Here is a 27,059-nt window from a genome sequence, read left to right as displayed (position 1 = left end):
TAAACGCCGCTATTACAAGCAATTCGCTTCACCCATTCCGCCCGCCTTCCCCTTGTGGCGGCACACACGCATTCGTGCGGAACTTGTAAAATCGTGCGAATCTTTGTAAAATCTTGGTAGAGAGACGCCCAACCTGCTGGGACAGCAGCTACCTCTCCATACCTCCGCCTGGCACTGTGTCAGACCCAGGTGCAGCACATTTATGTGCTGCCGCTGCCGAAGAGTGCCGACCCTGGCCCTCTCCTTTTCCCTGCCTGCGATTAGGGAGGGAGCGAGCACACCTTCACGCCGCATCCTCCCTTCCACACACACGGCCTCTGCGTGCACATCACATCAAATGACCTGACGCTGCCGGATCCTGAACGGAAACCGGATCCATTAAAAGCGCACACCCGGCCCGCACAGGAACCCGACCTGCATTGTTGGAGAGTTAATGACCTGCACCGGGCACGAAATCCAGGACTGAGCGGAGTGCTCCTAAACAATCTGCTGCCGTTGCAAACGCGGATGCGATACGCAATCATCGCATGCCGTGAGCGCTACGCTAGCCACCAGTAGGGGCTAGCAGTACTTGCCATTTCCGGACCCATCCGCAACAAGATTGTCGGTTTCGTCTCTAGTTTACGAATGTGCTGCCGTTCTCCTCAGCTGTCAACGGGAAATGCCCATTCAGCCATACGAGACAGCCATTTGCCAGGCCTCAGAAGTCAAAAACACGACGAGTATTTTTGTACCATCAAGAAACATCCAATTTCGTATACTGCCAGGTCGTCTCTTGGGTTTGCATTTCAGTTCTGCCCCCTTTCCCGCCATACCAGTAATACAAAGTAATTCACAATCCTCAACGCCCTTGCAACCACTATACGTTGAACAGCAAGCAAAACCCGTCCGGTGCCCAACATGACATGGCGCACGTAGCCAAACTATTTCACCATCACACCGAAAGCATGCTATCCCACTACGCCATAAATCCCTCCCCTCTGCTTGCCAGCCCCCCTGCGGAATCTCAACCAGCATATCAAACCCTAAAACCTAACTATTATCCATCCCAAGTATAACGCGGCCAGGTCCTTTCCGCGGTCCTCTTTATCCGTTCGTTCATCCAGCCTCCATCCAGCCGCAGCTACCACACGCAATCAGTTCACGGTTTAAATGATGGACTAAATGTTGGGCTGGTCCGTTGCGGGCTATATGTCCCCGTCCCCTGCCCTCCGCCACCGCCACCGCCTCCGCCTTGGCCAAACGGCGGGGATAGACCCGCCAGCACGCCTGGACTGTAGTGTGCGCTAGTTGGGGAGTACTCCTGGCCGCCGCCGCCAGTCAGCGGTGACGGTCCCGCGCCGCCCTGCGGTGGACTGACATCCGCCGTCGGGGAGTACGATGGTGACACGTCTGCGGTAGGGGAATACACTGGGGAGACGTCCGCTGTGGGCGAATAGGCGGGGCTTGGCTTGGCGGCTTCGGAGCCGCTGGGCCCAGCGCCGCCGCTCCCGCCAGCCTCCCCACCGCCACCTGCCGTAGGGGAGTACTGCGGACTTGTCGGACTGTACTGCGGACTTGTCGGACTGTACTGCGGACTTGTCGGGCTGTACTGCGGACTTGTAGGGCTGTATTGAGGACTTGTCGGGCTGTAGTTGGGTGAGGTGGGGCTGTAGTTGGGGGACGCCGGGCTGAAGCGCGAGCCAGTTGGGCGCTCCGACGGTGAAGTTGGGCTGTAGGCCGGACCGGTCGGGCTGTAGGTTGGCGATGTCGGGCTGTAGGTCGGGCTCGTGGGCGAGTAAGTTGGGCTGGTTGGTGAATACGCCGGCGATGTCGGGGAGAAGCCGGGTGAGGTCGGCGAGTAGGCCGGCGACGTTGGTGAATAGGCCGGGCTCGTCGGTGAATACGCCGGGCTCGTGGGCGAGTACGCCGGGGATGTGGGTGAATATGCCGGGGAGGTTGGCGAGTAGGCTGGCGACGTCGGGGAGTAGGCAGGGCTGGTTGGCGAGTAAGCTGGCGACGTGGGTGAATACGCCGGCGACGTTGGCGAATATGCCGGACTGGTGGGGGAGTACGCTGGGGAGGTGGGCGAATAGGCTGGCGACGTCGGGGAGTAGGCAGGTGAGGTAGGCGAGTACGCCGGGCTCGTCGGCGAGTAGGCAGGGGAGGTTGGGCTGTAACCAGGCGACGTCGGGCTGTAGCCAGGCGACATGGGGGCCCCGCTGCCATGCACGGGGCTGAAGGCGCCGCCCACGATGGGACTGAACGCGCCGCCGCCGATGAAGGGCGAATGCATGGGCGATAGCATGTGCGAAGGCGACATGGGCCCAGGCGTGCGGTGCGGCGAGCGGCCTGGCGTGTAGCGGCCCGGTGTGCTGAGCAGACCATCGTCGCCAAACACCAGGTTGCCGACCTGTCGATGGTTGGCACCCCAGCGGCAGGGAACACATAATAATATAAGATCGCGGCGGCAGCAGCACCAGCAGAGAGCAAGAGGTGCATTTAGGCACGGATGCCGACAGCGGGTTCATCAGTTTTGTGTTGATCTCGCCTGTTCGCGCCCGCAGGCAAGTTCGTAAGAGCAAAGCACATAAAACGGCACATACACACGTGCACGCACTCGCACATACACTCGCCTGCACGTCAAAAGCGCTCTCCAACGCCGACTCGTCCAGCAGCAGATCGAAGGCGCCGGTGCCCAGAGGACACATATTGCCCATCATGATGTTGTCCGACACACCCGTCAGCCGGTCACGCTCGCCAAACATGGCCGCCCTGCGGAGCGCACAGTACAAGGATAGGCGCAGAGCGGCAGAGGTCAGCACCAGGAACGCATGAGCAGAGGAGTAAGATCAGGAGCAGGAGCAAGATCAGGAGCAAGATCAGGGGCAACATCAGGAGCAGGAGCAGGAGTAAGATCAGGAGCAGGAGCAAGATCAGGGGCAAGATCAGGGGCAACATCAGGAGCAGGGGCAAGAAAGCCACCAAGAAGGGTTAAAGGACACACTGCGGCCTGCGCGTTTCCATTCCCGGCGACCTCCTCCGCTCCCATCCCCCTTACCGGTACAAAATATCCACCGTCTCCTCGAAGCTGCATTGCGTCATGGGTCCGTTCCCATTGCGGTTAATGCCGTGACGGGTGATGGCCATGAGACAGCCCTTGCATGTCATGATGTCCACCCTGTAAGGGGCGAGTGGAGTGGAGTGGAGTGGAGTGGAGGCGGGAAGTGGGCGGGATAAGAACGCAGTAAAGGGTGGGCGTAGAGGGAAAGCGAGCCCCGGCAGGTTGAGCGCGCGCCGAAAAAAGATATGAACGACATAGTGCAGGACTGAGCGGGACGGTCCACACGCATTGCAGGTGTCCAGGCGCAAGAGTAGAGTTCGGCGTTGAACGCTTGCGCAGATAGGCCGGGCAGCAAGGGCGGGCAGGGTAGCGACTGCTGGTCGCGCGCTACTCACAGGCAAGCCAGGTGACGGTAGTTGACGTAGGAGCCATCGAAGGAAATGACGTTGCGGACCTCCTTCAGCAGTGCAGCACGCGCAGCCTGTTGGCAGCGGAGACCGCGGCAGGAGGAAACGGAGGAGGGCAGTTGGAGGACGGCCACTGGGATCATCGGGGAATGAGGGCATCATCAGTGCTGAGATGTAGTTTACTCAATTGCATCGCAACTATACCAGTGGTGATAGAAGAAGGACAACAGAAGTGGTGCAGAGCCTGATTGCGAGCAGGTAGGGCGCGATGGAAAAAAACATGCATGCGTTAAAAGGGGCCGCCTCATCTCTTAATCCTACCTCGATCCCCAGCACCTCCAGCACCTCGATGATGCTGTTGGACATGGTGCGCCGGGGGTCCACGCCCTCAAAGGCCAGCACCTGCGCGACCAGGAACAACGCGACGGGCATATCAAGAGGTGTCACCTCATAGCGTTAACACAGGTCTATGGCATCAGTTGACAGCACGTTCAGGTATGAAACTCAATGGGAGGAAAGGGAAGCCGAATCTTTTAACAGAACGGAAGGCCACGTTGGCCATACAACTCCGTATGGCGTGCGCATTCAGAGGAGCGCAGAAACAAAGTCGCGGTCGCACGGGAAGCGGTGGAAAGAGACAAGCCGTGCCGCAGGAGCAAGCCCTACCGCGGGCATGCGTTGGGCACAAGAGGTGTATGGGGGGTTGCATGCACCCCCAGGTCGTGGCCCACCTGCTCCAGGTTGATGCCCTCAGTATCCAGGATCCATTCCTCATACTTCCGGAAGGAGCCACGTTCCCTGTCGTAGATGTGCTGGTTTTCCGCGCGGATGAACACCTTGCGGATGTTGGGCACGCCATGCAGTCGCACGTCCATGATGGCAGCGGACAACTTGAGCATCGTGTCCTCGGTGGGATCCGCAGACTCGTCCTTGCTCGCCTCCTCCGTCTTCATCACTCTTCAGCACACACGGGAGCACAGGGCCCGTTGCAAGCCACACCTCCACACCACCAAGCCACTCCCATCTCTTTACACCTCAGCCAACCGGCTAGCTAGTCGCATACAATTCCGCCACACGGACCACCCGCCCACCCTATATACCCAAAGCTGGCACGTACAAGCTCACAAACGTAGAGTCAAGAGACAAACAACACAAATGCAGAAAAAACAAACACACACAGGCACAAGCACCCACCCATAAGCACATTACCCGTACTTTGCACAGCTCCCCAACAACCACGGACCGACACTGGCACACCACCGTCCTTACCGGATGCGCATGATGAGCTTCTCCGCGTTATCATCGTTCACCAGCACGTTAATGAAGTCCTCCCACTCGTCCTGCAGGGCCTTCTGCACCGCTCCCAGCGTCAGGCCCTTGTCGAGCATGGTGCCGCGGTTGAGCTCGAAGCGCAACAGCCAGTGAGACAGCCGGGGCAGCACCGCCAGATCCTCCTCGCCTGGGAGGATAGGACATAGCAGGGCAGGCGCGGAAATGGAGCCAAGGACGGGCGGAGGGGTATTAGAACGAGAGGAAGAGTAGGAAAGAAACAATAATCCTGGTGGAATGCGACATTTATAGTTAGTTCAGTTGGATATGCGGAATATAGCAAGTTCAGTTGGATATGCGGAATATAGCAAGTTCAGTTGGATATGCGGAATATAGCAAGTTCGAACTGATAAGATGTAAATGCGAGCTGATACAATTTAACACACCGATCGACTCGTCATGGCTCAAACCATCCTATCGTGCGATCGCTACCCTAAGAGGTTGAACCCCAGACCCACCCTGCCAACTAAACGCGTAACCTTCCCCTACGCACCTGCCAGGTCGTAGTAGCTGCTGAGCATCTCCTCATCCTCCCCAATAATGGTTTGGTTGGGGTTGCCGGGATCCACAGGGTCGTACCTGCAGAACAAAATAACATTTTCACACACATACGCATGAGCACACACAGCTTTGCTTGCCCTGCTTTCCTAGGCCGCTGTCTGGGCCGCCTGTACTCCCCCTAGTGTTCAAACCCGTGCCTTGCTATCAGCGCATACAACGTACACACATGCATTGGGAGTGGCATGACTTAATTTTTTTGGGGGACCTTCAATTCTACACACACACGCACACACGCACGCAGTGTCGCACGGTCGCACACTCTCGCTTGCGCGCCCACGTTCCATCTCACCAAATCTCCGTGGTCTTGACCACGTTCTTGAAGCATGTGTACTCCAGCTTGGCTTGAACCTCCTTGGCCCGGTCCTTGTTCCTGTCGGTGACATTTTAGATGCCAAACAGCTTATCGAACAAAGGCAGTTATTGCGGTGACTGGTACAACACACCAAGCCCGGTTATGCCTCGTCAGGTCAGGTCAGATCAGGCCAGCTTCGATGTGCAGGAGGATCTCGCCAGGAGGACCTCCGCAGGGACAGAAATGATCTGCGACCATCCCACCAACTCGCTAATCCTAATAGAAAAGGACCCTTTTTTAGCACAGAACAATAGCAACCACGAGTCCGTCCTACACATACTGGAAGCCCGCCAACCCGCCAGCCCACTCGCCCAATACCAACCCACTCACTCGCGCAGTCCGGGCAGCAGGTGCACCGTGAGTGTGGGCGTTTTGATGTTCTTGGCCAGGTTGATAAGCTCCGTCAAGCGGGGCACACCCAGCGTCACGTTCTTGGCGGACACACCAGCAAAGTGGAACGTGTTGAGCGTCATCTGCGTGGAGGCGAAGCGACGCGAGGCGGACCGGAGCGCAGTATTGGAAGGGGAATGCTAGGAGCCGACTCAAGGCTCGAGGCATCAGGATTTCGTAGCTTAAATGCAAAGAGCTCAACTCCTTCTCGGACAGGAGAGACGAGGAAAAGGAGTTGTAAGGAAACATGGCAAGGAAAAGCATCCCATATTTCTCGGGAGACTGCAGACGGATACGAACGCTATCACGACGATTATACACTACACTGATATACATGAGGTTCCACTATTACATTGCGCGGGGCAGGACCGCTCTCTCCTCAACTATACCGCACCTATGAGCCATGACCCACCTGCGTCGTAGGTTCTCCCAGCGATTGTGCCGCCACAGTGCCCACACAATCGCCCGGGTGGGACAGCGCCAGGAAGAAGCGCGTCTCAATTTCGCCCAACAGCCAGTCAAAGGCCTTCTGGTTGAGCTTGTACTCGGACAGCACCCGCTTGACGGCCAGGTGCATGCGGACCATACTGCGCGGGACGAGAGGTGATGTGGTGGTGGTGGTGGATGTGAGGCGCCACGTCAATGCAGAGTTGCAGAACGTAGGTAGAGGCGTGCACAAGCAAGTGTGGATGGTAAGGAACGGTGTAAGGAAGTTACCAAAGAAGGTAAGTCAAGCAAAGCCCAGCCAAGCGAAACTCGGAAGCGGGGTAAGTGCACTGTAGTTCAGCATTCAGCAAGCATTATCACCATTAGCGGCACAGCAACTCTTTTTCCTAGCAGCCACCAAGCCACAAGAGGCGGTACTCACGAGTGAAACATGATGGTAGCGTTCCTCTGGGCCTCCACGGACAGCCCGTCGCTTCCCACCACCACCACCAGCCGCCGGCACAGGTCCTGAACCTTGACCACCACCTCCTTCACCGGCAAACCCGTCCAACCAGGCCTGTGGGAGCCGGAAGAAAGACACGACGACCACAAGCGTCAATAGGCCTTAGCTCGGTAAGGAAGTCCTCGATATCCCTTACAGGGGAAATCCTAACCGTAGGAAGTTGGAGCAGCGCGTGAGGACGTCGTACCGACAGAACATGCAAAATGGGTCAAAGCCAAACCACGCTTCCGGCACATCGATACCGTCCCCGTTACCCCATACTCCCTTCTTTACACCCATACGCCACATACTCCAAGGATAGCACCAAGGCCATACCTGTGCGGCTTGCAGCCGAACTTGGTCTGCGCGTTCCAGATCAACCTCGCCAAGTTGAGCGGAATGTTGACCTTCTCATCCCCGGTGGTAAGAACCTCCTCCCGCAGCACACGCAGGTCCTCCTTCAGCTGCGCCATCTCCTCCCGGAGCGCCTGCTCCGTCTCGGGGTCTGTACGGAGCGCCTCGTACTCATCGTTGGACAGCCAGTCGGGCGCCAGGTCGCGTGAGGTGTCGACCCGGTACACCTTGTCAATTTTCACCGGCTGGTGGGATGAAACGAAAACAATCGAGGGACATGGCAGGAAGGGGAGGGGGGTTAGGGTAAGCGAAAGACGGAAACACTGAGCCCAGAAGACGACGGTAAGATGTGGCTTTACAGGAGCCGCCGTTTTTCAGTGAGAAAGGAGTGGGGCAAAAACTGAGGGAGCTTTGCAGGGGCTAAAGAAAGCTGATGAGCAACGGATAGGGAAGGTCAACACTCAGGCAGTTCATGCGTGCGCCAACGCTCCCTCCATCGCGCCCTTTCACACACAGCCCCCGTACTCACGTCCCACTTGAGGTGCTCAAACGTCTGGCTCTCAATGCGCACAGCATCCATGCCATCCTCGCCGTAGAGGAATTGCACGACATCTCCCTGGCTGTTACGCACGGTACCGCCGTACCGCACCACCATGTCCTCCATGGCTTTGACCAGCCTGCGGAAAACGGGGTTGAGGAGCAGTAAGGCAGGCGGACGGGACGGGTTGCGGAGAGGAACGACCCACATGGGTACGTCAAATGTATGTCAAATGTGTGCATATATACCATGCGTATGCGCATGCCGTGTAGCAAAACAGCTGCATGAAGCGCTAGTACAACAATTACTTGCCCATGCTGCCGCTGCTTCTCATAAATGAATATGAATGATATCTGCGACGAAGACAACAAAAGAAGACCCAGATCCCCAGAGAGGAAAGGTGGAAGGGATATGCGCGGCGCCCCTACAAGAGCCTCCAAAATAACTTCGCCAGGCCCTAACAACGCTCCTCCCAGCTACTCAACACCCTTCGTTCCCACCACCGTTTTACCGCAGGCCCCACCCGTCCGCCATCGATCCCACCTTCGCTGGATGTAACCGGTGGAGGCGGTCTTGACGGCCGTGTCGATAAGACCTTCGCGACCACCCATGGCGTGGAAAAAGAACTCCTGCGGTGTGAGGCCTCGTAGGTAGGAGTTGCCCACGAAACCGCGGGCCTCGGGACCCAAATCGTCCTTATTGAAGTGCGGCAACGTGCTGTGGCAAAAGGAGCACACAAGGCGGCGACAGGAAGGAAGGGAAAAGAGTTAGGGGCCGGCGGTGCCGACAATAGCAACCCGTGCTGTGTCTATTTCCCCATTTATATAATCAAGTTCGCCTCAACCCTGGCGGAGGTGAAGCCACCCAGCCTCCACCTCACCGACACAAACAAGTTCTTCTGGAACCTCCTCCTCCTCCTCACCGGTTTTGGAAGCCGAACGGAATGCGCTTGCCCTCGACGTTTTGCTGCCCCACACAACCCATCATCTGGGAGATATTGATGTTGGAGCCCTTGGAGCCCGCCGTCACCATCTTGATGATGTTGTTGGACAGATCCACCGACATGTAGGCGGCCTTGCCGGCGTCGTCACGGCACTTGTTCAGAACCTGGTTCACCTGAGCCTCGAAGCTCTCGTGGATAGTGCGACCCGGCTGGGCTTCCAGCGCATTCTGCTGGTACTTCTCCACCACCTCCTTCACCTTACGCTTGGCCTGGAAGAGAGTACAAATATACAGTCGGAGACTGAAGGGATGACAAAACGAACACTGGAATTCCAGACACTAGGACACAAACCCTGCTCGCCACACGCCCAGCAAAATCTGCGCTTCGCCACCCAGCCAAAAGACCCGCCAACTGTCGGCCTTTGCACTAGCGCTCAACAACAAACGCCTAGCCAAAACCAGCCCGCTAGCCCAGGCTCGAAAGCTAGCAGCCCTAGCACGCACCTCCTCGATAATCTCGTTGACCTTGGTCATAGTCTTGGCGTCGGCCACCGTGTCTCCGATGCCGATGCTCATGCCGTGCTGCAGCACCCAGTAATTGACGGTGCGCTGCACATTGTTGATAAAGCCGCGTGCCGCGTGGGGCCCATGCTCCAGCCAAGTTAGGTGGACCAGACCACCCGCGCCGTTGCCGACGGTCTTCTTGCACAGCGCACCCGTAAGCAGCTCCCCGGAGCGAATCAGCACCTGTGGGTCGGTGTTGAGACCAGTTGGTTGTCAGTTTATCGGTTGGTTGTTGATTATTGGGCGGGTTCGCGAGAGCAAAACAGGAATGTGCGGCCAGGAAAGATGTGGACGTGACTGCAAAATGCAATGTAATAACTCAAAGGTGAGGGCCTAACGGAGGCTTTTGAACCATGCGCTTGGAGCCAACACGTCAAAGCGCCAGCGCCGGTGCCACGCACCCTCCCCAAAGCCCCCAACCAGCAGTGCACGCAACCTCCGACCTGCGAGTCGTCCACAGACATGTCTTGCACGTCCGTGTCCTTGTACCAGGCGCTCTTGTTCTTCAGGTTCACATCCGGAACGAACATGGAGAAGATCTGCGGAGGCGGCCGCAATGACGGGGAGCAGCTTTCGCACCTTGAGCAAGAGGGGTCGTCCACATCGCAGCTAGTAGAGGGCAACCGTACAACTGCGACCGAAGTTGGCATCCCCTAAAGTTCTTCCCCCAAAATGGGAGTCATTTCATCGCCTTATGTCTCAACGGGAAGAAAAGGAGCCGCCTTCGGCTAGAGGCGACGCGCCTCCAGTCCAGGGGTCTATTGTGTCGTTCAAGTCTGGAGCGGACAGAGACCTAACGAAAACCTAACTGCTATGGTCATGACAGGTGGAGGAGGATGAGGGGGGCCAGGGGAAGCCTACCGCCTTAAGCACCACAGCTACGTACCAACACCCCCGCCATCAATCACACGCACGTCACAGCAGCGAACTAATTCGCCCAGCAACTACACTGCTCCACCGCATATCGACAGAGCGTCGGGAGGCATTATGACCTTTCTTACGACAGCAGTAAGCAGCAGCCGAAGCGAAAGGCCCCACACCACCCAGCGCTTCCACATCGTTGTTCACGATCCCCCTCCCACTTTCCCGTCCCCTCGCACCTGCTTCCCGGTCCACAGCGGCTTGGGCTTGAGGATGGTGGGCATGGGCACAGTACCGTCCCAGTCCTCAATGCCCATGATGGTGTTCATGAAGACGTCCTTCTCGATAAAGATGTCACGCTTCGTCATGAGGCGGGTGCCCAGCAGCGAGTCCTGCACGATGCCCATGACGGGCTTGTTGGCCTGTGGGGCGAGGGAAAATGGGATGCGGTTCGGAGTCCGAGTAATCAAGGAAGAGAGCCGGATGCACAGGCAGGGATGAATTAATAATAAGAGGGACAAAAGGCCCATCCGTCAAATAGGGATGTTCTCTACCAACCTCTTTCACCCATCGACCACCGACATAGCAGATAGGGCCCATCGGACTGGTTCCGGAGCGTATACGGGGTCCCCCACCTACCCACCTGCGGCGACACGATGTTCCGAGGCACCATCATCAGCTCGCGCATCTCGGCGCGTGTCTCGTGTGTCTGTGCCACGTGCATGTTCATCTCGTCACCGTCGAAATCGGCGTTGTAGGGCGTCGTCACGCTGCACGGAGGTGAACAAAAACGCGAAAATGGAGAAAAGATGCCGGATACGGTGGGACCGGCGGAACACACACTCCGTATCTCTCCAATTTCTTGATGTCCGTTTTCCAGTCTTCTATGGCAAATCCTTTAGGAGGCGGATGAGAAGCGTGATAACTATACGTCCCACCTCAGGTTCAGGCGGAAGGTGGAGTAGGGCAGGATGCGCACTCGGTGCCCCATCATAGACATCTTGTGCAGCGAGGGCTGCCGGTTGAACAGCACCAGGTCACCGTTGGTGAGATGGCGCTCCACCTGCAGGTGCGAAGCACGTTGCAAAAACACACGGTGAGAGTGTGAGTGTGTGTATGTGTGTCGGCGGTGGGAACGCCCACAAAAAAACCTTTTAACTAAGGACGGGTTGGATGAATAGCGGCAGGGAAAGGAAAGCAAAAGGGACGCCGGGAAGGATATGGAAAGGAAGCAAAAGGAGAACTTTCCCCAGGCTACTCAGGGAGGCTGCGCGCACTTAAGCAGTTTCTCACTTTTTGATATCAGTTGTCTTAAGAGGGAGTCTCCTTCCTCCTGACCCAACCCTATTCCAGATTCCCGGGCAATCTTGTCCAGTCAGCCCCTACCCCAGCCGCCCGACCACACCCGGGAACCCGCCCACCTTGTCCCCAGGCTCCAATCGGCGGTCCGCCCCACTCTTCAGCACCGCCAGGTTGATGCGGCGACCATCCTCCCGGATGATGTGCTTGGCACCCGTCTCGCCGGGAGGGGGGTTCGGACCGTTATCCACCAGCTTCTGAAGCCTGGTGGGGAAATCAGCGTTGTTGGGCGGCGCGGTACGAAGGTGACTGGTAAGAAAGCAGCTCTAGATGCGCGTATCGAGCGCTAAGGTCAAATTTTCAAGGTGAAGTTGCGCGAGGTAGCTGCAAGGACAAACGGAACCAGTGGATGGTCTTTGTGCGCTGCTGGAGCTGCCGCAGCGACCGCATGGCGTTTCTTCGTTTACCCCGTTTTCATTATTCATATTAGGCACATGCATTCAGAAACTTGCCCTGTCCGACCCCTTAACATGAAGAATAAATGGCCTTGTAAATCAAACCGTACAAGTTTATACTGGGGTTTAATTCAATTTTCGTACCCCTGCACAGTCCCGTCATCAAGCCCACCCGCCGAAGCTTCGTCACGCACGCAAAGCGCCGCTCACTTCTCAATGTTGAAGGGCGTCACCGTCTCGGGAAAGGTCAGGTTGAGCGCAATGGACCAGGGCACACCCAGCTCATCAATGCCGATGTTAGGGTCACCCGTGATGACGGTACGCGCTGAGAAGTCCACACGCTTGCCCATCAGGTTGCCGCGGATGCGCCCCGATTTACCCTTCAGCCGCTCGCTGATAGACTTGATCGGCCGACCCGACTTTTGGTTGGACCTGGGAATGCCTGTGCAGTCAAGCCGCAGCCGGGTGAGTCAGGACACAATCGGCGCCGGAAAAGGAAAGCCGCGGACATTCGGCTCAATCGATTAAGGCCATTAACGCGGGGCGGGCCGGCCCGTGGAGTAAGACGAGCCCACGAGCCCTAGCAGCATGAGGGGCCCCGAACTGGGGACCTTCCCCGCGCGGCGGCCCGCCACCGCAGACAGGCAAGATCGAGGTAAAACAAGCGCCTCACATTCACACATGCATCTATGCAAGGCTGGCAGACGTAAGAAGACGAGTCAGGCAAGGAAAGCTACTGAGGCGAGACCTGACCAGACCGGCCCACCTGGACTGGAGTTATCAAAGTAGGTGGTGATGTGGTACTGCAGCGCCATGATCTGCTCAGCAATAACGTGCTGCGGTGTGCCCGTGGAGTCCTGTTTCTTGATAGCGTTATTGGTGCGGAGGATTTCCGCCAGCTTGTGAGTCAGGTCGTCCTCGCACCTGCAGGCACACAGCGGACCACCACACACATACACATCACGGGCACACATCACAAACGGTATGCGGGTGGGCGTGGGCGCGTGTGACCCAAGGAATCCTCAACGCATGCGCGATTGTACGCCATGCATTTGCGACGGGGTCGAGAGCATGAATCCATAGACCGTCACCTGGCCACCTGATCACCCCGTCTCCCCTTCCGGACCCTCGCCACGCCACTGGCTGGCCAGTCAGATTCTAATCCAGCAACTTCCCAATCCCCTCGTTGAGCGGGCCCAACCCTCCGTGTTCAGCCCGTCCAGCCCTTCGTACTTCGTATCAAATCCCCTCCCCTCAACCCGCCGAAACCCTTCCCTCCGTCAAAACTGTTGTCTACAAACCGCATGACGCATTTCCCACCCGCCCAATGGCCCTGCTTCCACATGCCTTACCGGCTGCTGCTGTCCATCATAACGGACGGCCGCACTGGCGGCGGCGGCACGGGCAGGTTCTGGATAATCATCCAATCCGGCCGCGTAAAGCGGCAGTCGAAGCCCAGCGCCTTGCAGTCCTCGTTGGGAATGCGCTTCAGGATCTCCAGCGCGCGAGCAGCGGTCAGCTCCTACAGGGGTGTAAGAAACAGACGCGCGAACAGTGACATGGGGGAGACCGGGACAACGAACAGAATGCCACCAGCATATGGTACGAGTTCAGCGATAAGGACGTGCGCCCACTCGGGGCTACAGAGTCCCGGCAACCCGACGGGTGAGACAGCAGTGGGTCAAGAATCGCGAAGGAAAGGGAGAGGAACGCTATCATCCGTTTGCAAGAAAGGAGGTGGGGAAAGACGAACCACGAACGACTGAAGCTGCTGCCAAGGAAAGAGTGGTGGAAAGGAGGTGGGAAGAGGAGGGTCAGAGAAGGTGAAGGCGAGGACGTCCGACAGGGGTGGGGCCGCGGCGACGGCGCGATACACCGCAAGTGCCCTCGCTAGCCCGAACTAAATGTGATGGGCCCCAGGTTTAGGAATCGACTACAAACTCGCCCCCAGCACCTCGGTCCCTACCGACCCAGCTTGCTATGACAAAGCTCACAGGTGACCCTTGTTCGTATCTTACAGGCAGAGGTCCGCCTCCTTTGGGCTGCATTTTTGGCGACCGCCTCCAGTCTGAGGTGTTTCTTAGCACTTAGCACCAGATACCGCACACGCACCGGATGCTTCCCAATACCCCTCCGCCCGCCTGCCCCCCGCGTTACACTGCACATCTACCGTCGACACCTTCCCGCATCGCCGTATAGGTGCATTTCGACCAACCTGCTTGCGCTCCACGTTGTCCTGCTCCTGTTCCTCGTCCCCCTTAACCTTGGGGAATTCGGCCATAATCTTGAGCCCGTCCAACCTGTACGACGGCTGTGGGTTGCCCGTCGTCTCGTCCACCTTCTTGCCCTGGCACAAGTGCACAAAGTAGCGCAGCCGCTTCTCCGAGTCGCTGATGCGGAGGCCGTACGCGTACTTAGGGTCGTCCTGCGATCCGAGGTATAAAATGCACGGGAGAGAAGGCAGGGGAGGTAAAAAGAGTCCCAGGTAGCGCACAAGCGTGAGCAAAAGGAGGTGCTCTACAACGGAAAAAGCTAGGCGTCTTTGCGTTCTGTTGTGCGTTGCGCAACGGGCCTAACAGGTTTTGACCGGCCTGACGCTGACTTAGGGTTAGCTGGATTGGCTGGGGGGCTGTCCAGGGGGGCTGATACGGGAAACGGACTAGGGGAGGATTCGAGCCTTGGCTCCGCCACGCCACGGCCAGCGGAGTTAGTCAACGCACATTGCATTGGCGCGTTACTGGCCAAGGGAGGTTTTCAGTATGTGGTTCTAGCTTAAGTTTTTCTGAGGCGCTAGCTGCAGGCCAGGGTTGGGGGAGCCTTGGATTTGGCACGACGGCGGCGTGCTGGCAACGTCCGCGCCCAAACGGCATCGGCGGGGTCCTTGGGAGCGCGAAAGCAAGCTGCCGGGTGCAGCGGGTCGCTGCGGCCCCTTGCGAGGGACTCGGCACTGAAGAGGGGACCTCTCATAGGCACATCCCCCCCCACGCTCGCGCGCTCGTGTGCGTCAAACATCGCACCTTGTCAACCAGTAGCCGCGACGTGTGATAACTGACGCAGCGCAGCACACGGATGACGGTTTTGATGAAGCCGATATGGTACACGGGCCGTGCCAGAGCAATATGGCCGAAGTATCCCGGGCTGTCGTTAGCGTTGGCACCGTCGGTGGTACAGATGCCACCACGGTCCATTGTCCCCATACGGGGGTCCGACAGGCCACCCAGCTTCGCCTTTCCCTTCTCATAGGTCTCGCTGGTTACAAGTTCAGCGACGGAGTATGCTTTCTGCACGGACGGGTGGCCGTAAGCTCGCTGTCCGAGCGTGCCTGCTTAAAGCAAAACTTACGATTTCGGCTGGATCCCAGACGCTAAACTGCACGGCCTTAACCTGCCGCACAGGCGCACTGCTGTAAGGGAACCGGTCGACGCTGGCCATGGTCACACCTTATAGTCAAGTCCTAAGTTAAACCTAGTTGCCCTAGCCTGCCGACCAAAGCGGTCTGGCAGGCCTGGGGCGATGCCCAGAACTACGTTAGCTGTAAGGGAAAGCTTTGCCACACTCCAGTAGATCCCCACTGTAGTTTGGCAAGCGCGCAGCGTAATGGTATTCCACTGAATTGTAAAAGTGCTTGTCTGAACAAGGGATTTTCTAAAATGTCTTGAGCCATGAGGGAGTCACCCCAAGGAAACGAACGCATCGTACGGCACCGCCGTCTGCCATCATGAATCCCCAAATTCTGTAGTATCAGTGACCTAGCAAGGTAAAGTGCGTTCTCGGGCCTGTCAGTATTTGTTAAACTTACACAAGGTCTTCATTAAATCTGTTAACCGATAGGTATTTACGGGTCCTGTAAAGGCCCTGAAATTCTTACCGAACTCCGCCATGAGCTGAAAAGCAAATCATGCGCACGTTAGGCCGCCACTTGTCGCGGCGCTCTCGGCCGCACTTCCCACAAGCCTGTCCATTTTCTCATTACAGGGGCCGACGCAGGGTACGTTTTATTCGTGTCTTTATTACACCGTGCGATTGTGCAAATCCATTTGCGGCTCTGGTTTGGTGACTGGCCTCTGCCTTTCCTTCGTAGGGGCTGGCCATCCTTGCTGGTGCACCACCGCTTCCTTCGGTGTCATCAGGCGTCGATAATCCCCCTCGTCGTGCTCGTCAGGTCGGGGAACCGCCTGTATGAACTGACTTATGCTGGCTGTCACAGCTCATCCTTACTTGCAAGGGTCGTTGCCAACACACCATCGTCGCTAGAATTGCTTACATGCACGGAAAGCAAAGCGATAGGCCTGCTCTGCGTCACTCTTGTAATGTTTGACTGACCCCTGCTGTTGTACTCCTCGCCGCTCGTGTCCCGCAGGTGCAGCTCGTCTGGAACGCAAGCTCCCAGCAGCCCAGGTGGAGCCCACACGTAGGCAGCGGAGCTCCGCAGCATACGCCCCAGCAGCTCCAAGATGCAGCCACGGCCGCTCCTGCGGCGGCGCCCTCACAGCTCGACTATGCGGCAGCGGTTGAACTTATGGGTCGAATCAAAGCCGCGCGCAGCTGGCAGCAGCTGCAAGCTCTCGTGGACGAAAACTTGCCCTCCATGAACCACCTCCACATTAGCGCCGTAGTGACCCACATGGCGCAATTGCATGCCAGCAGTAGCAGTATTAATAGCAACGGTGGCAGCAGCAACGGTACCCGCCGCAGCAATGGCGGTGTCGCAAGCGATGATTTCTGCGCCGGCAGCCGTCTCGACGACCTGTGGCAGCACCTGGAAGACGGTGACGTAGCAGCAGACGCCTCTCAACAGCACCGAAACCAACGCCAACAAGCCACTCCCGCTGATGCTGGGCCCTTCCGCTTGTCCAAAGATGGGAGCAGGCACCTCCGAAACGAAGCGCGGCAACCGGCTGAATCAAGCCGGCGCCTCGTTGCTCAGGAAGAGCACCAGCTGCGGCAACCGGGAGGGGCCTTGCCGCTCCCTCTCCACATGGCCTCCCACGCGGCCGACAGCCGGCCCTCTGTACCATCCCACCACCAGGACACCCAAGCCGGTGCCCTGCAGCAATCACTGCAGCTGCCGCGATCGCAACACCTGCAACAGTACCGAAACACCGACCCAAGGGTCATATTCCTGCAGCGGCTTGAGCACGCCGTTGTGGCGCACCTGCCGCATTTTGAAGGACGCCAGCTGGCTAATACGCTGTGGGCGATGGCCAAGCTTGGTCATCGGCCTTCGGAGAAATGGCTGGAGGTGATGCTAACGCGCGCGAGTTCCCAACTTCACACCTTCAACCCGCAGCACCTCGCGAACACACTGTACGCGCTGATGTTGCTTCGCTACATGCCGCCGCCGGCGTGGCTAGAGGATTTCTATTCCGCCGTGGGTCGTCGGCTCCACGGCTTTGGCCCCGGGGAGCTGTCACATCTTTGCTATGCTGCTGGCAAGCTGGGGCTACAGCCGGGGCGGGAGCTGCTTGGCGGCGTGCTGCACCATTCCCTGATGCACATGCAGGCGTACGGCGTACGGGAGCTGGCGCTGCTGGCGTACGGTGTCGTACACATGGGTGCCCGGCTGCACGCGGACTGGTTGCGGGTTTACCGGAAGCGGGTAACGGGACTGGTAATTGAGTCGGGTGCGCTGCCGGCGCGGTTTCTGGAGCGTCTGGCGGAGCAGCTAGGCCAGCAGCAGCAGCTAGACCTCGCGGAGCTCGCCCGGGCGCAGCTGAAAATGCGTCAGCAGCAGCTTTCACAGCAGCAGTACCCACCAGGGCAACACCAGCAGTACCACATCCATCATACAACTTCCGAGCAGCACCACGAGCAGCAACATCAGCAGGAGCTTGGCTTGATGGAACACGGGTCGTCGCACGTGTGGCCGTCCGTGACGCGCGGAGATGGTTTAAGCGGTGGCACCGGGCCGGGCGCCGCGAGCACTAGCTCGACGAACCCCGAGTCTCTGTTGCCCCCGTCGTTTTCATCCTCGCCGGTGGATAACTCGATCGACTCGATAATGGCGACGACGATATCGGTGGCGACTGTAGCACCGGCAGCAGCATGGGCCCCTGTTTCGGCATCACCGCGCGCGGCGCGGGTGGCGTCCTACCTGCCGACTGTTCTGTGCAGCCTAGCGGAGGTCGGCTACAGGCCGCCGTCCATCTTTCTGTCGACAGTGTTGGCGGCGGTGGGCAGCTGCGCGGGCCAGCTCACGCCAGTGGGCCTGACCACGGTGCTGCTCAGCCTGGCCAACATGCGGTACCGGCCGCACCCGGCGCTGTTTTGGCGCGTCTGGAGTTTGCTCATGAACAGGTAATGACCTGGGGCGTGGCGCAAGTGCTAGTTTTTTCTTATTATAAAGAAAATTTATTCCTGGGGCCTAGAAACGGGGAACGACATATTGGGAGCAAGAAACGGGAATGACGTTTGGTACGGGTGAAAGGATTGTTTGAGTCTGGTAGGGAGAAGTAAAGTGCGCAAGGCAGGGCAGGGCGCCCCAGCTTACAGCGCAGGGCGTATCCAGGCCCGCTGAATGGAATGTCTGCCGAGTCGGCAGTCAATACGGAAACAGGGGCATTCGGTTTCTTAGTTAAAATAGTTGGGTATATATATGCTTGCAGCCAGGTGAGACAGGGGGGAGCCGCCGCTGCGAGCTGCACCGCATGAATCACGGCAGACATGGGGGGTATTCCTTCTTGGAGGGTATTTCTAAAATCGCCCGCATTGGCGACCAGGCGTGTCTCGACTCCGTCGCGCCCAGGTCATGCAATGCTGGCAACAGCCGACCCGCCCCGGGCTAGAGCTGCGGCTGTCCTGGTTGCGTGGACGCTGCGGTGTAGAACCTGGGGCACATCGCATCCGCGTGTGGGGAGTAGTTGTGTGGGATACAGCACGTGCGTGATTGTGTACGAGGGCACCGAACTTGGGTCAGTGCGGCGCTTGGGCTTGCGACGAGCCTTGGCGATGATACCTTTCAAGACAACGAAAGCTAATATATAAAGTCCCCCCGTGCATCTCTGTTGCTCCTCAGATCCCATGTATTTCCTCTGTCGCTAGAGCCGCCTGCGAGCGTGCGTGTGGAATCTCTTTGCCGTTTGCTCAGTTAATGGCTCCCTTCTTAGATGATTCCGTTTTTTCGTTTGCCAGATCATTACACATGGGCCCCCTCCGCACACCGCGCCGGGTATGGCCATGTATGCCAAGCCCGCAGTGTCCTACATTCGCCCTTGTCCCGCGCCCCACGCTCAACATGGTTCCTCGCACCCGCAGTCTGGAATCTCTCGAGACGCAGCAGTGCACCGTCGCCATTTGGGCCAGCGCCATCCTAGGTTGTGACGCGCCGCGTGGCGACGTGGCAGCCATCCTGGCAAACGCCGCCGCCCGACTCCCGGACCACTCGGACCGGGAGCTCCTGCAACTTCTGGAAGCCGTGTCGGCGCTGGGGTTTGAACCTACGACCAGCTGGCTGGAGCTGCTTGAATCGGACCTGTACAACCGCCTTCCTCGGATGGAGCCCCCGCAAGTAGCAGCGCTGTTGCTACCGCTGGCGGGCCTGGGGCACAAGCCGCACCGGCTATGGATGGCACGGTGGGCGGAAGCGATGGCGGCAGGGCTGCCGGAGCTGGGCTTGCGGCACATGGCGGCAGCTGCGTACGGCGCGGCACGACTGGGCTTCCGGCCGCCGTCACGGCTCTGCGGAGAGCTGCTGGCGGCGACTGCGGCAGAACTGGGTAGTACTGCTACTGCTGCAGTGGAGGCTACAGCTGCACAGCAGCAGCAGCAGCAGGACGGGGGGAAGCAGCAACAACTTAGTCGTCTTGGCGGCCGGCAGGGAGATGAGCCGAAGCTGCCGCACCGTGCTCGCTCTGCTTGGGAGAGGCGGCATGGGGATCGTGCCCACAGCAGCCGGCATCTCCCAGAGACGCTCAGTCGCCTACTGTGGGCCTTGGCCGTTTTGGACATTCGGCCTGATGCGGGCTGGCTGTCGAGCTACATGGAATGTCTGGGGTTTATGCGCGAGGATCTGAGCTCGCAGGAGCGAGTCAAGGTGGTGTGGGCGCTGGCGCGATTCCGGTACAACCCCGGGCCGGAGTGGGCGCAGGATCTGGCGCTGTGGCGAGACGAGGCGCGGCTGCAGCAGCAGCAGGAGGGGCTGCTGCCGCATAGTGGGCGCGGCAGCATCGGGGCAGGCGAGCCCGCAGCGCCGGTTATGGCACTAGATACCCGTGGGAATGACGTGGGAGCAGCTGCAGCAGCAACAGCTGAGGCGGCAGCATTGCGTCGCCACGACAACGGGGTGCGAGACAGCAGCGCCGCTGCTGCCGCCATCGCAGGGTCAGCCGCAGCCACACACGTAGCACTTACGATAGATAACCTAACCGCAGGGACGGCAGGTGCGGTCTCGGAAGTAGGCACGGCAAATTTGGCCGACACGCAGGCGCCAATGGTCCACTGCGTTGATCATGATAGCAGTAGCAAAAGTAGCATTAGCAAAAGTAACGGCGGCAGTAGCCTGGACGTGAACACGTTTGTGCTGCAGGGCATTCACGAATGGGCGTCACGGCAGTTGAGCGATCCGGAGTCCTCGGCCCGCCCACGGCGTGGGCGTCGGCGTCTTGTTCGCGGAGTGCGATAATAACAGGCGCATGGACTCTCACTCTCACTCCAGACGGGGAATTCGTTGAGACATGAAGGGGGACGTTGTGGGGGCCGCATCCGGTCGGAGCCTTTCGGACGCACGTTGGCTGGGGCACGTGGGCAGCGGGTGAGGTTACATATAGTTCGGGAACGTGAGCTTTGCAGGCGCGAGATTTGAAGCAGCAGCAGTAGTGTCGTAGTTGGGTGTTGGAGCCTGGTTCTGAGCTTGCCGCGCAATAGAAGCAGAAGCAGCAACAGTTTGTTATGCGCAGTGAGTGTGTGCGTGCGAGCGTCTTGGGGTAGGGAGAGGGAGCGGTGGTTTTACAAGGGTATGTCGACGATGCGGGTGTAGAGGCGGCGCTCCGGTAGCGTTTTCGTTGAAGCAGGACGGGACGCGTTTACTGAAAAACTGTTGAGGAACACGTTCACATGGGCGCTTCCGACAGTGTTTTTGTTTGTTCTCAGCTCGTGAGCAGCTTCTTTCGTTGTACGCCAAGAGCAACATGGCCTGCTCTTTCGTGGTAGGTCATGGTAGGCAAAAGAATAGGCGGCATGGCTGTCGGCTGGGAAGGGAAGGGCAGAACGAGGGGGCCAGAACGCTCTGGTTTTGCATATGGCATCGGGGGTGTGATGGGAGACCTGGCCCACGCAGCGCGGCAACCAGCACCCACATCTTTGCATCTGCTCTCTGGGCTCCCGGGGGTCGGCATGTCGCAAGCCTTCCGTTACACAACACGCCAACCTTGCAAGGGCCGAGTTGGGCTTGGGGTAAGTCCTCAAGAGTCAGTTGCGTTGGTTCACGTTTCGGAAGTCTCCACAGTTCCGAAAATTTCGGGGGTTTTGGGGGGGGTGCTCGCTTGCACCGCTGGTCGTGGCGTTCTGCGCCAATGCCGTGCCGTTCCAAAATAAAGGCATACTTTGTCGACACATTGCGCCACGCCGCGCAGCTCTGCAGCACGGAACAGGTGGACTAGAAGAACCGTTGTTGTGTGGCACAATGCACAACGTGTGTGTGGCATGAAGAAACATGAGGGGCATCGTATGTTCTAATCTGACCTAGTTTAACCAACGACCCAAAGCGATCTCTGCTGCTGTACTGTCATGGGAAGTGCGGTATCTGTGGGACGTTCGTCAGCAGCAGCCGTGGCGGAGGTCAGGTGGTGCGATTTTCTCGTCTATCTGTTTGTATGTAAGCTCCTCCCTGTAAGCTCCTTGCCTGCCTACCGTGGTCAAAGAGGCCGCGAGAGAGGGGAACTCTGCAGAAGGGCATTGAGTGCACGGACGGGTTGATCACGGGACTGAGGAGGGCGGATGGAGAGTGTGTGGTGTGTGGTGGTGCGGGGAAGCAACGAGCGGTTTGGTTAGGGCGCCCGATGCGGCTTTTCCTTCCTCCGCTTCGATTTGGGTCATGGCCTAAGGCAACGAGACGAATAGCACGTTTGTACGGATTCCTTGTGCGGAGTTGTTAAGTGCCGTATAAGCTGTCTTATACATGTCTTCCTTCACGGCACACATGCATCCTGTCGAGATCATTGTTAAGTGGGTTCGCGCAACTTATATTGGGCAGCGCGCAGGGATGCCAAACGACAGGATGGATTCGCATCCTTCAAACGTGGAGTCCCAATTCGGCACCTTATGAATGTTAAGTTTTCTAGCCCTAGGAGCTCTGCGTCCTTGTCCCGTCCATGGCCCTTATTTAAATGAAGCGGGCTGTGGTTTGTGTCAAGGAAGGACAAAAACTCGATAGGGTACGGCCTGGCCGTACGGGACGAGGACTGACCGTATTGGAAGTATTCGGTCAATACGCCACACTACTGGCGCGATCATAACGAAGTCATGACGCTTACAGGCAGCTTGTTTTCTGCAGATGGTTAGTATCGTACGACCAAACAATACACTCCTTTACAATATGGCCCTAGCACCATATACGGATACAGATATCGTACCTGCTCGTACGGCTTTGCTAGCCCCGGCTTCCTTAGCGGAAGCTCCGATAAGCAAAAGAGAAGAATTCTGATATAGACTACCGCAACATTCGTTCACCCTAAATCAACACCTACAATGCCTCAGTCGATGCGTGTCAATTAAATCGAAGCAAGGAGCGCTATGTGCTCGCAGCACGCATGGCCGCACAGCTCGCCTCATTAGTTCGTCCCTCTTTCTTCGTCTACATCTTCTCTAAGAACTCTCTTTCCCACTCCCTTTGCACTCTAATCTTCGCCTCCGTCCACTGCGCGTTTACTTAAGAAAAAGGAAAAAAAATAATGAAACTCCAAGACGCCTAGAAATGGATGCTGTCCTCAAAACACCAGCCCTGCGTCCAACCCGCCATTCCCGCTCGGGCCCCCCCACTTGAGAAGTCAAAATTCCCCCGGCCGTTGCTTCAGCTGGTGATCCCAGCCACAGTGGTCTCGGTCAAACCAGTCTCCAACCAGTCTCCAAGACCTCCCAAAGGTGCCTCTTGAAGATTGCTCCTCCGATTGCTTTTGCGGCCGCTACATTTCACGCGTGAACTGGGTTTGACGCACCACCAGAGAGCAAAGCAAACGGCTCCCCCTTCGTGCGGCCGTCGCTACCAACACCCTCCTTCCTCTCCACCACCGCCACCACTGCCGGCCCACCCCGACATCCCATCCGTGTCGCAACGCATAAGGAAGGTTACCTGCAGCTTAATGCGACGTGCGGAACTAACCGTACCGTGTATGCGTCATCCGGTGCTGTCATAGCCGGCGCTGTCGCCACCGTCATTGCCATACCTGTACTGCAGCTTAACGACGTACAGAAAGAGCGTCAGCCATAGAGGGATAACTGCGATGCCGCTGATGTAGCCCCAGAAGAGAATGGCTGAGACCTCCTCGGCTCGGTTACCATGGACTGACGCCATTGTGTGCACCATGATGGCGGTGGGCGCCGTGTTCTGAATAAGCAGCACCAGCTGCAAACCGGGGAGACAAGGTTGAAAGTGGAACACACGATAATTTTATTTTAATGGAAAGCTTTCGTATAGTACAATACAAAACAAAAACTTGAAAGTTGGATTCCCAGGAAAGGACAGGAGATTTCTTCTTGGAAACTTCTCGCCTTAGCTTATCGTCTTCTTCATTTTTCGCCTTCATTTAGGACACCGAAAATTCGAGGTGTAAAATAAGAGCAGCTGACATGTCAATCCTGATCTGTTTGTTTTTCAAAGTCATATATGACGTGTCTCTCGTACCAGGTAGATCGGATCCGGTGCCTCAAAGAGCCGCACCGCGTACGCGCCCATCACTACGCCAAGCCCCAGCAGCGGCAACAGCGTCAGTCGGGTGATGTTGACCAGGCCGATGACACGAAACGGCACGCGCCCGGCGCCGGGACCTGCGGAAATACAACAGGTAATCCGTGTGCAGACGCGGGGCGTCGAGCACATGAACCTTTCCACCGTTTGCTCGCCCCAGCTCTCCCCGGTATACTGACTAGCCAACTACCCAACCACCTAACCGCTTACCGTTGGCTAACGTTGCCCCCAGTAGCAACAAAATGGAGGGAATGGTACACTCGCCCAACATACTCAGACAGTCCGTCAGCAATGCCAGCAGCGGCGCCGCCGTACCGCCGCCATTGAACAGTGCCTGTTGTAAGGGCCTCACACACCCCACTGGGACAGACAACAAGATTGCCAGTAGCGGCGGCGATGTGGCCTCACGGAGCACGTGACGACCCAACGCCCGCCAGTCGAACTGCAACCGCAACGGTAACCGTAACGGTATTTTCCGTTTGTGAACATGACAGCGGCATTGACCGCAGGACCGCGGCCGCTGCCACCACGGCCAATCTTCAATTTTCGGCAACAGCCGCCAGCGGGAATTACGGCCGCCGCGGCCGCTGAATTGCGGCTGGCTGCCGCCCAGATCGACAATGGTCCGCTGCTGCTGCTGCTGCTGCTGCTGCTGAGGACAGCGGCAGTAGCAGCAGCAGCCGGAGGGGGAAGATGACGAACTCCAGGAGCTGGAGCAGGGGCAACAGGCGGAGGTCTTGTGTGCAGGAGGAGAGAGGGCGTCAGGCGCCATTGCTGCCGCCGCCGCCGCTGCCCCCGCCCCCGCCGCCGCCGCCTCCGACGCCGAGTCCGCAGGCTGTCTTATTACCAACTGCCGTACTTCCGTACACGATGGCGGCAGCGCTGCTCCTCCGCACATTCCCATTCTTGCTCCCAGCTCCAGCTCACCACGACCAGAAGAGTCTCCAAAGACCGCCATTGGTGGGTCGTCCGGAGAGTCAGGCGCCTGTAGGGTGGGATGCTGCAGCGGCGGCGGCGATCGCCGTCGCAACAATGGGTCAGTGTCTTCCGGCCGCAGGCAATCTGCCGTACAGCCTTGTAGCAGTCGTACAAAAGACGATGACGATGGCGACTCGACCGGTGGCGCAGAAGATGGCTCCATAACTAGCTGGTCCGAGCTCGATCGTCGCAACCGCAGACCCGTCGTGTACGACTGCGGCTGTTGCTGTTGAGAATGGCGGGAAATACCGTACGGCTCTTCCTCGCCCTCCGCCGGTGCTGTAGCTTGCGGCGCTGTCGCTGCACCGCCGGCGGCGGCGGCACCCGCCGCCAGCCCACTTCCCCACGACCCATTTGGCCGCAGCGCATCGCAGCAGCAGCTGCTACTGCTGTTGTTGTTGTTGTTGTTGATGACGGCGCCACATCCGCTCCCTCCGGCTAGTTGCCGCCGATGCTCCTCTAGCAGCGGCCGCTTCTGGCGTCGGCGCTCCTCCTCTTCCTTTTCCAACATCATCACCACCACTCCGTCATCCCCACCTCCGTCACCTCCTCGCGACTTGTCCGGCACCTTGGCGGCATCCGCTGCCGCCGTCGACTGCTCGCCGCCGGCGGCGGCCGGCGGCGGCGCCGCCGCCGCTGAGTGGTCATCAGCGCGCGCTGGCGTGTCGTGGCCGCAGCTGAGGTCGGAATCGTGTTTCCGTAGCATACTGAAGCCTGCGGCGGGAAAGGCCGAGCGTGCGTGTGTGCATGTGTGTGTGCGAGTGTATGTGAGTGCGTGTATTCAGAAAGTGTACAGAAAAGCCTGGGATGGTAAGTGTGGAGGCAGTCGTGTTGATGGTGATGATGACGCAAGACGCAGGTAACACGGCAACAGCTGCCCGCGTCCCTTGGCCCGGAGAGTTCCCTGGGTTGGGGGGGGGGAGTGCAAGACAAGGGGGGTGACCTAGGGGGCACGTGATCGGGTGTCAGACTTAGCGTTTTCCCCCACCCCATCGAGAGCACAACACACATAAACACACACATAAACACACACATAAACACACACATAAACACACACATAAACACACACATAAACACACACATAAACACACACATAAACACACACATAAACACACACATAAACACACACATAAACACACACATAAACACACACATCAACACAACTCCGGAGCTGATTGGGCGACAGAAAACTGTGCTCGTGCCTGTGTGTGTGTGAAGGGGGGTTGGGCATTGTGGGGAAGGTGCGGTGGTGGTGGGGGAAGGAAATGGGAGCGGCTGATCTGGATCTGGATCTGCCGCTACTGGGCCCCAACCCAAGGTTCATCATCTTCTCCATGCACACACACACACACACACACGCGCGCGCGCGCACAACTCCCCTCCGGCAACCAAAACCCGCCCTCTACCCCGCCCACCCACATCCCACCCACCCACATCGTCAATGGGATCCCCCACCTATGGTTGCGTGCGCAATGACGGGCACCAGCAGCCCCACCACCACGTAGCTCACGGCCAGGTCCTCGGCGCGGTCAGCCGGAATGCCGTGAAGCAACTCCGCGGAGGAGGACGCCAGGGAGGATACGATCACCAGCGGCAGGTTACCCAGGTTGCCTGCGGGTTTCGGGGCGGCGGGGGGAGGGGGGGCCGAGGGGGTCCGGGGCGGGGGAGCGGGGGAGCGGGGGGCGATGGAACGGAAGGAAAGGAACGGGAAAAGGTGGGGAGGAGGTGCGGCGCTGGGAAAGCCTGAGAAAGCCTGAAACACATGCAGTACACCTACATACATATGGCCGTACCGAGTGTTGAGTTTGTAATCAAAGATGTGGAATGAGTGATTTAGGAGTCGGAGTACGAGCTGATGACGTCAGACAATCATCGCAGGTGGTGGTGGGATTCCCCATCATGACGGGAAGTGAGTGAGGCGAGAGCTCCAAGGAGGCGGAGGACTAGAGCTCCAAGTTCGCCAGGGCTTAGGGGTTGGTTGGTTGGTTAATTGGTTGGGTGGTTGGTTGGGTGGGTGGGTGGGTGCCTGCTCAAGGAGAACGGGACGGCAGAAGGAGCACGGGCAGACGGAGGTCGGGATAGCGTGTGTGCGCGTTCGAAGTCGAAACCCTGACCCTCCCAACATTATTCAGCCTCAACCACCCCCCCACCCAACCAAC

General features: G+C 58.2%; 4 protein-coding genes across 4 annotated transcripts in view; 2 read left to right on the top strand and 2 right to left on the bottom strand.

Moving 5' to 3' along the window:
• The window catches only part of VOLCADRAFT_89940 (uncharacterized protein), a gene marked incomplete at both ends in the record, with an annotated part of 33,563 nt that extends 33,299 nt beyond the window's left edge, over positions 1–264 (top strand). The window contains one exon of the mRNA XM_002949516.1: positions 190–264. Within this exon, the coding sequence (XP_002949562.1) occupies positions 190–264 (75 nt within the window). The remainder of the gene's footprint in view (positions 1–189) is intronic.
• On the bottom strand, positions 229–15,455 carry VOLCADRAFT_80692 (uncharacterized protein; the record flags this gene model as incomplete). The annotated part of the gene is made up of 29 exons (XM_002949413.1): positions 229–1,458; positions 1,513–2,354; positions 2,596–2,754; positions 3,041–3,160; positions 3,439–3,524; positions 3,772–3,852; positions 4,182–4,407; positions 4,720–4,909; positions 5,273–5,358; positions 5,630–5,710; positions 6,023–6,165; positions 6,495–6,669; positions 6,951–7,085; positions 7,347–7,609; positions 7,894–8,041; positions 8,446–8,619; positions 8,825–9,114; positions 9,349–9,591; positions 9,852–9,947; positions 10,509–10,691; positions 10,913–11,039; positions 11,208–11,420; positions 11,683–11,832; positions 12,234–12,465; positions 12,790–12,947; positions 13,376–13,545; positions 14,239–14,436; positions 15,041–15,304; positions 15,366–15,455. The coding sequence occupies 29 exons, from the start codon at positions 15,453–15,455 to the stop codon at positions 1,142–1,144; spliced, it is 5,640 nt and encodes a 1,879-aa protein (XP_002949459.1). The 3' UTR covers positions 229–1,141.
• A 466-nt stretch (positions 15,456–15,921) lies between these two features.
• On the top strand, positions 15,922–20,643 carry VOLCADRAFT_89938 (uncharacterized protein; the record flags this gene model as incomplete). Its single annotated transcript, XM_002949515.1, has 5 exons — positions 15,922–16,011; positions 16,105–16,185; positions 16,384–16,421; positions 17,025–18,320; positions 19,278–20,643. 5 exons carry the CDS (start codon positions 15,922–15,924, stop codon positions 20,641–20,643), a joined length of 2,871 nt encoding a protein of 956 aa, XP_002949561.1.
• Positions 20,644–21,026: 383 nt separating this feature from the next.
• VOLCADRAFT_104342 (uncharacterized protein) overlaps positions 21,027–27,059 on the bottom strand; it is a gene marked incomplete at its 5' end in the record, with an annotated part of 7,019 nt that continues 986 nt past the window's right edge. The window contains 7 exons of the mRNA XM_002949412.1: positions 21,027–21,762; positions 21,870–21,943; positions 23,402–23,580; positions 23,860–24,002; positions 24,133–24,282; positions 24,850–25,614; positions 26,356–26,511. Coding sequence (XP_002949458.1) covers positions 21,707–21,762; positions 21,870–21,943; positions 23,402–23,580; positions 23,860–24,002; positions 24,133–24,282; positions 24,850–25,614; positions 26,356–26,511 — 1,523 coding nt within the window. The 3' untranslated portion in view covers positions 21,027–21,706. The remainder of the gene's footprint in view (positions 21,763–21,869; positions 21,944–23,401; positions 23,581–23,859; positions 24,003–24,132; positions 24,283–24,849; positions 25,615–26,355; positions 26,512–27,059) is intronic.

The sequence above is a fragment of the Volvox carteri genome (genome assembly GCF_000143455.1).
Source record: "Volvox carteri f. nagariensis unplaced genomic scaffold VOLCAscaffold_14, whole genome shotgun sequence".
NCBI lineage: Eukaryota > Viridiplantae > Chlorophyta > Chlorophyceae > Chlamydomonadales > Volvocaceae > Volvox > Volvox carteri.
The sequence above is the reverse complement of the archived record's forward strand: the minus strand, read 5'-3'. Positions and strand labels throughout refer to the sequence as shown.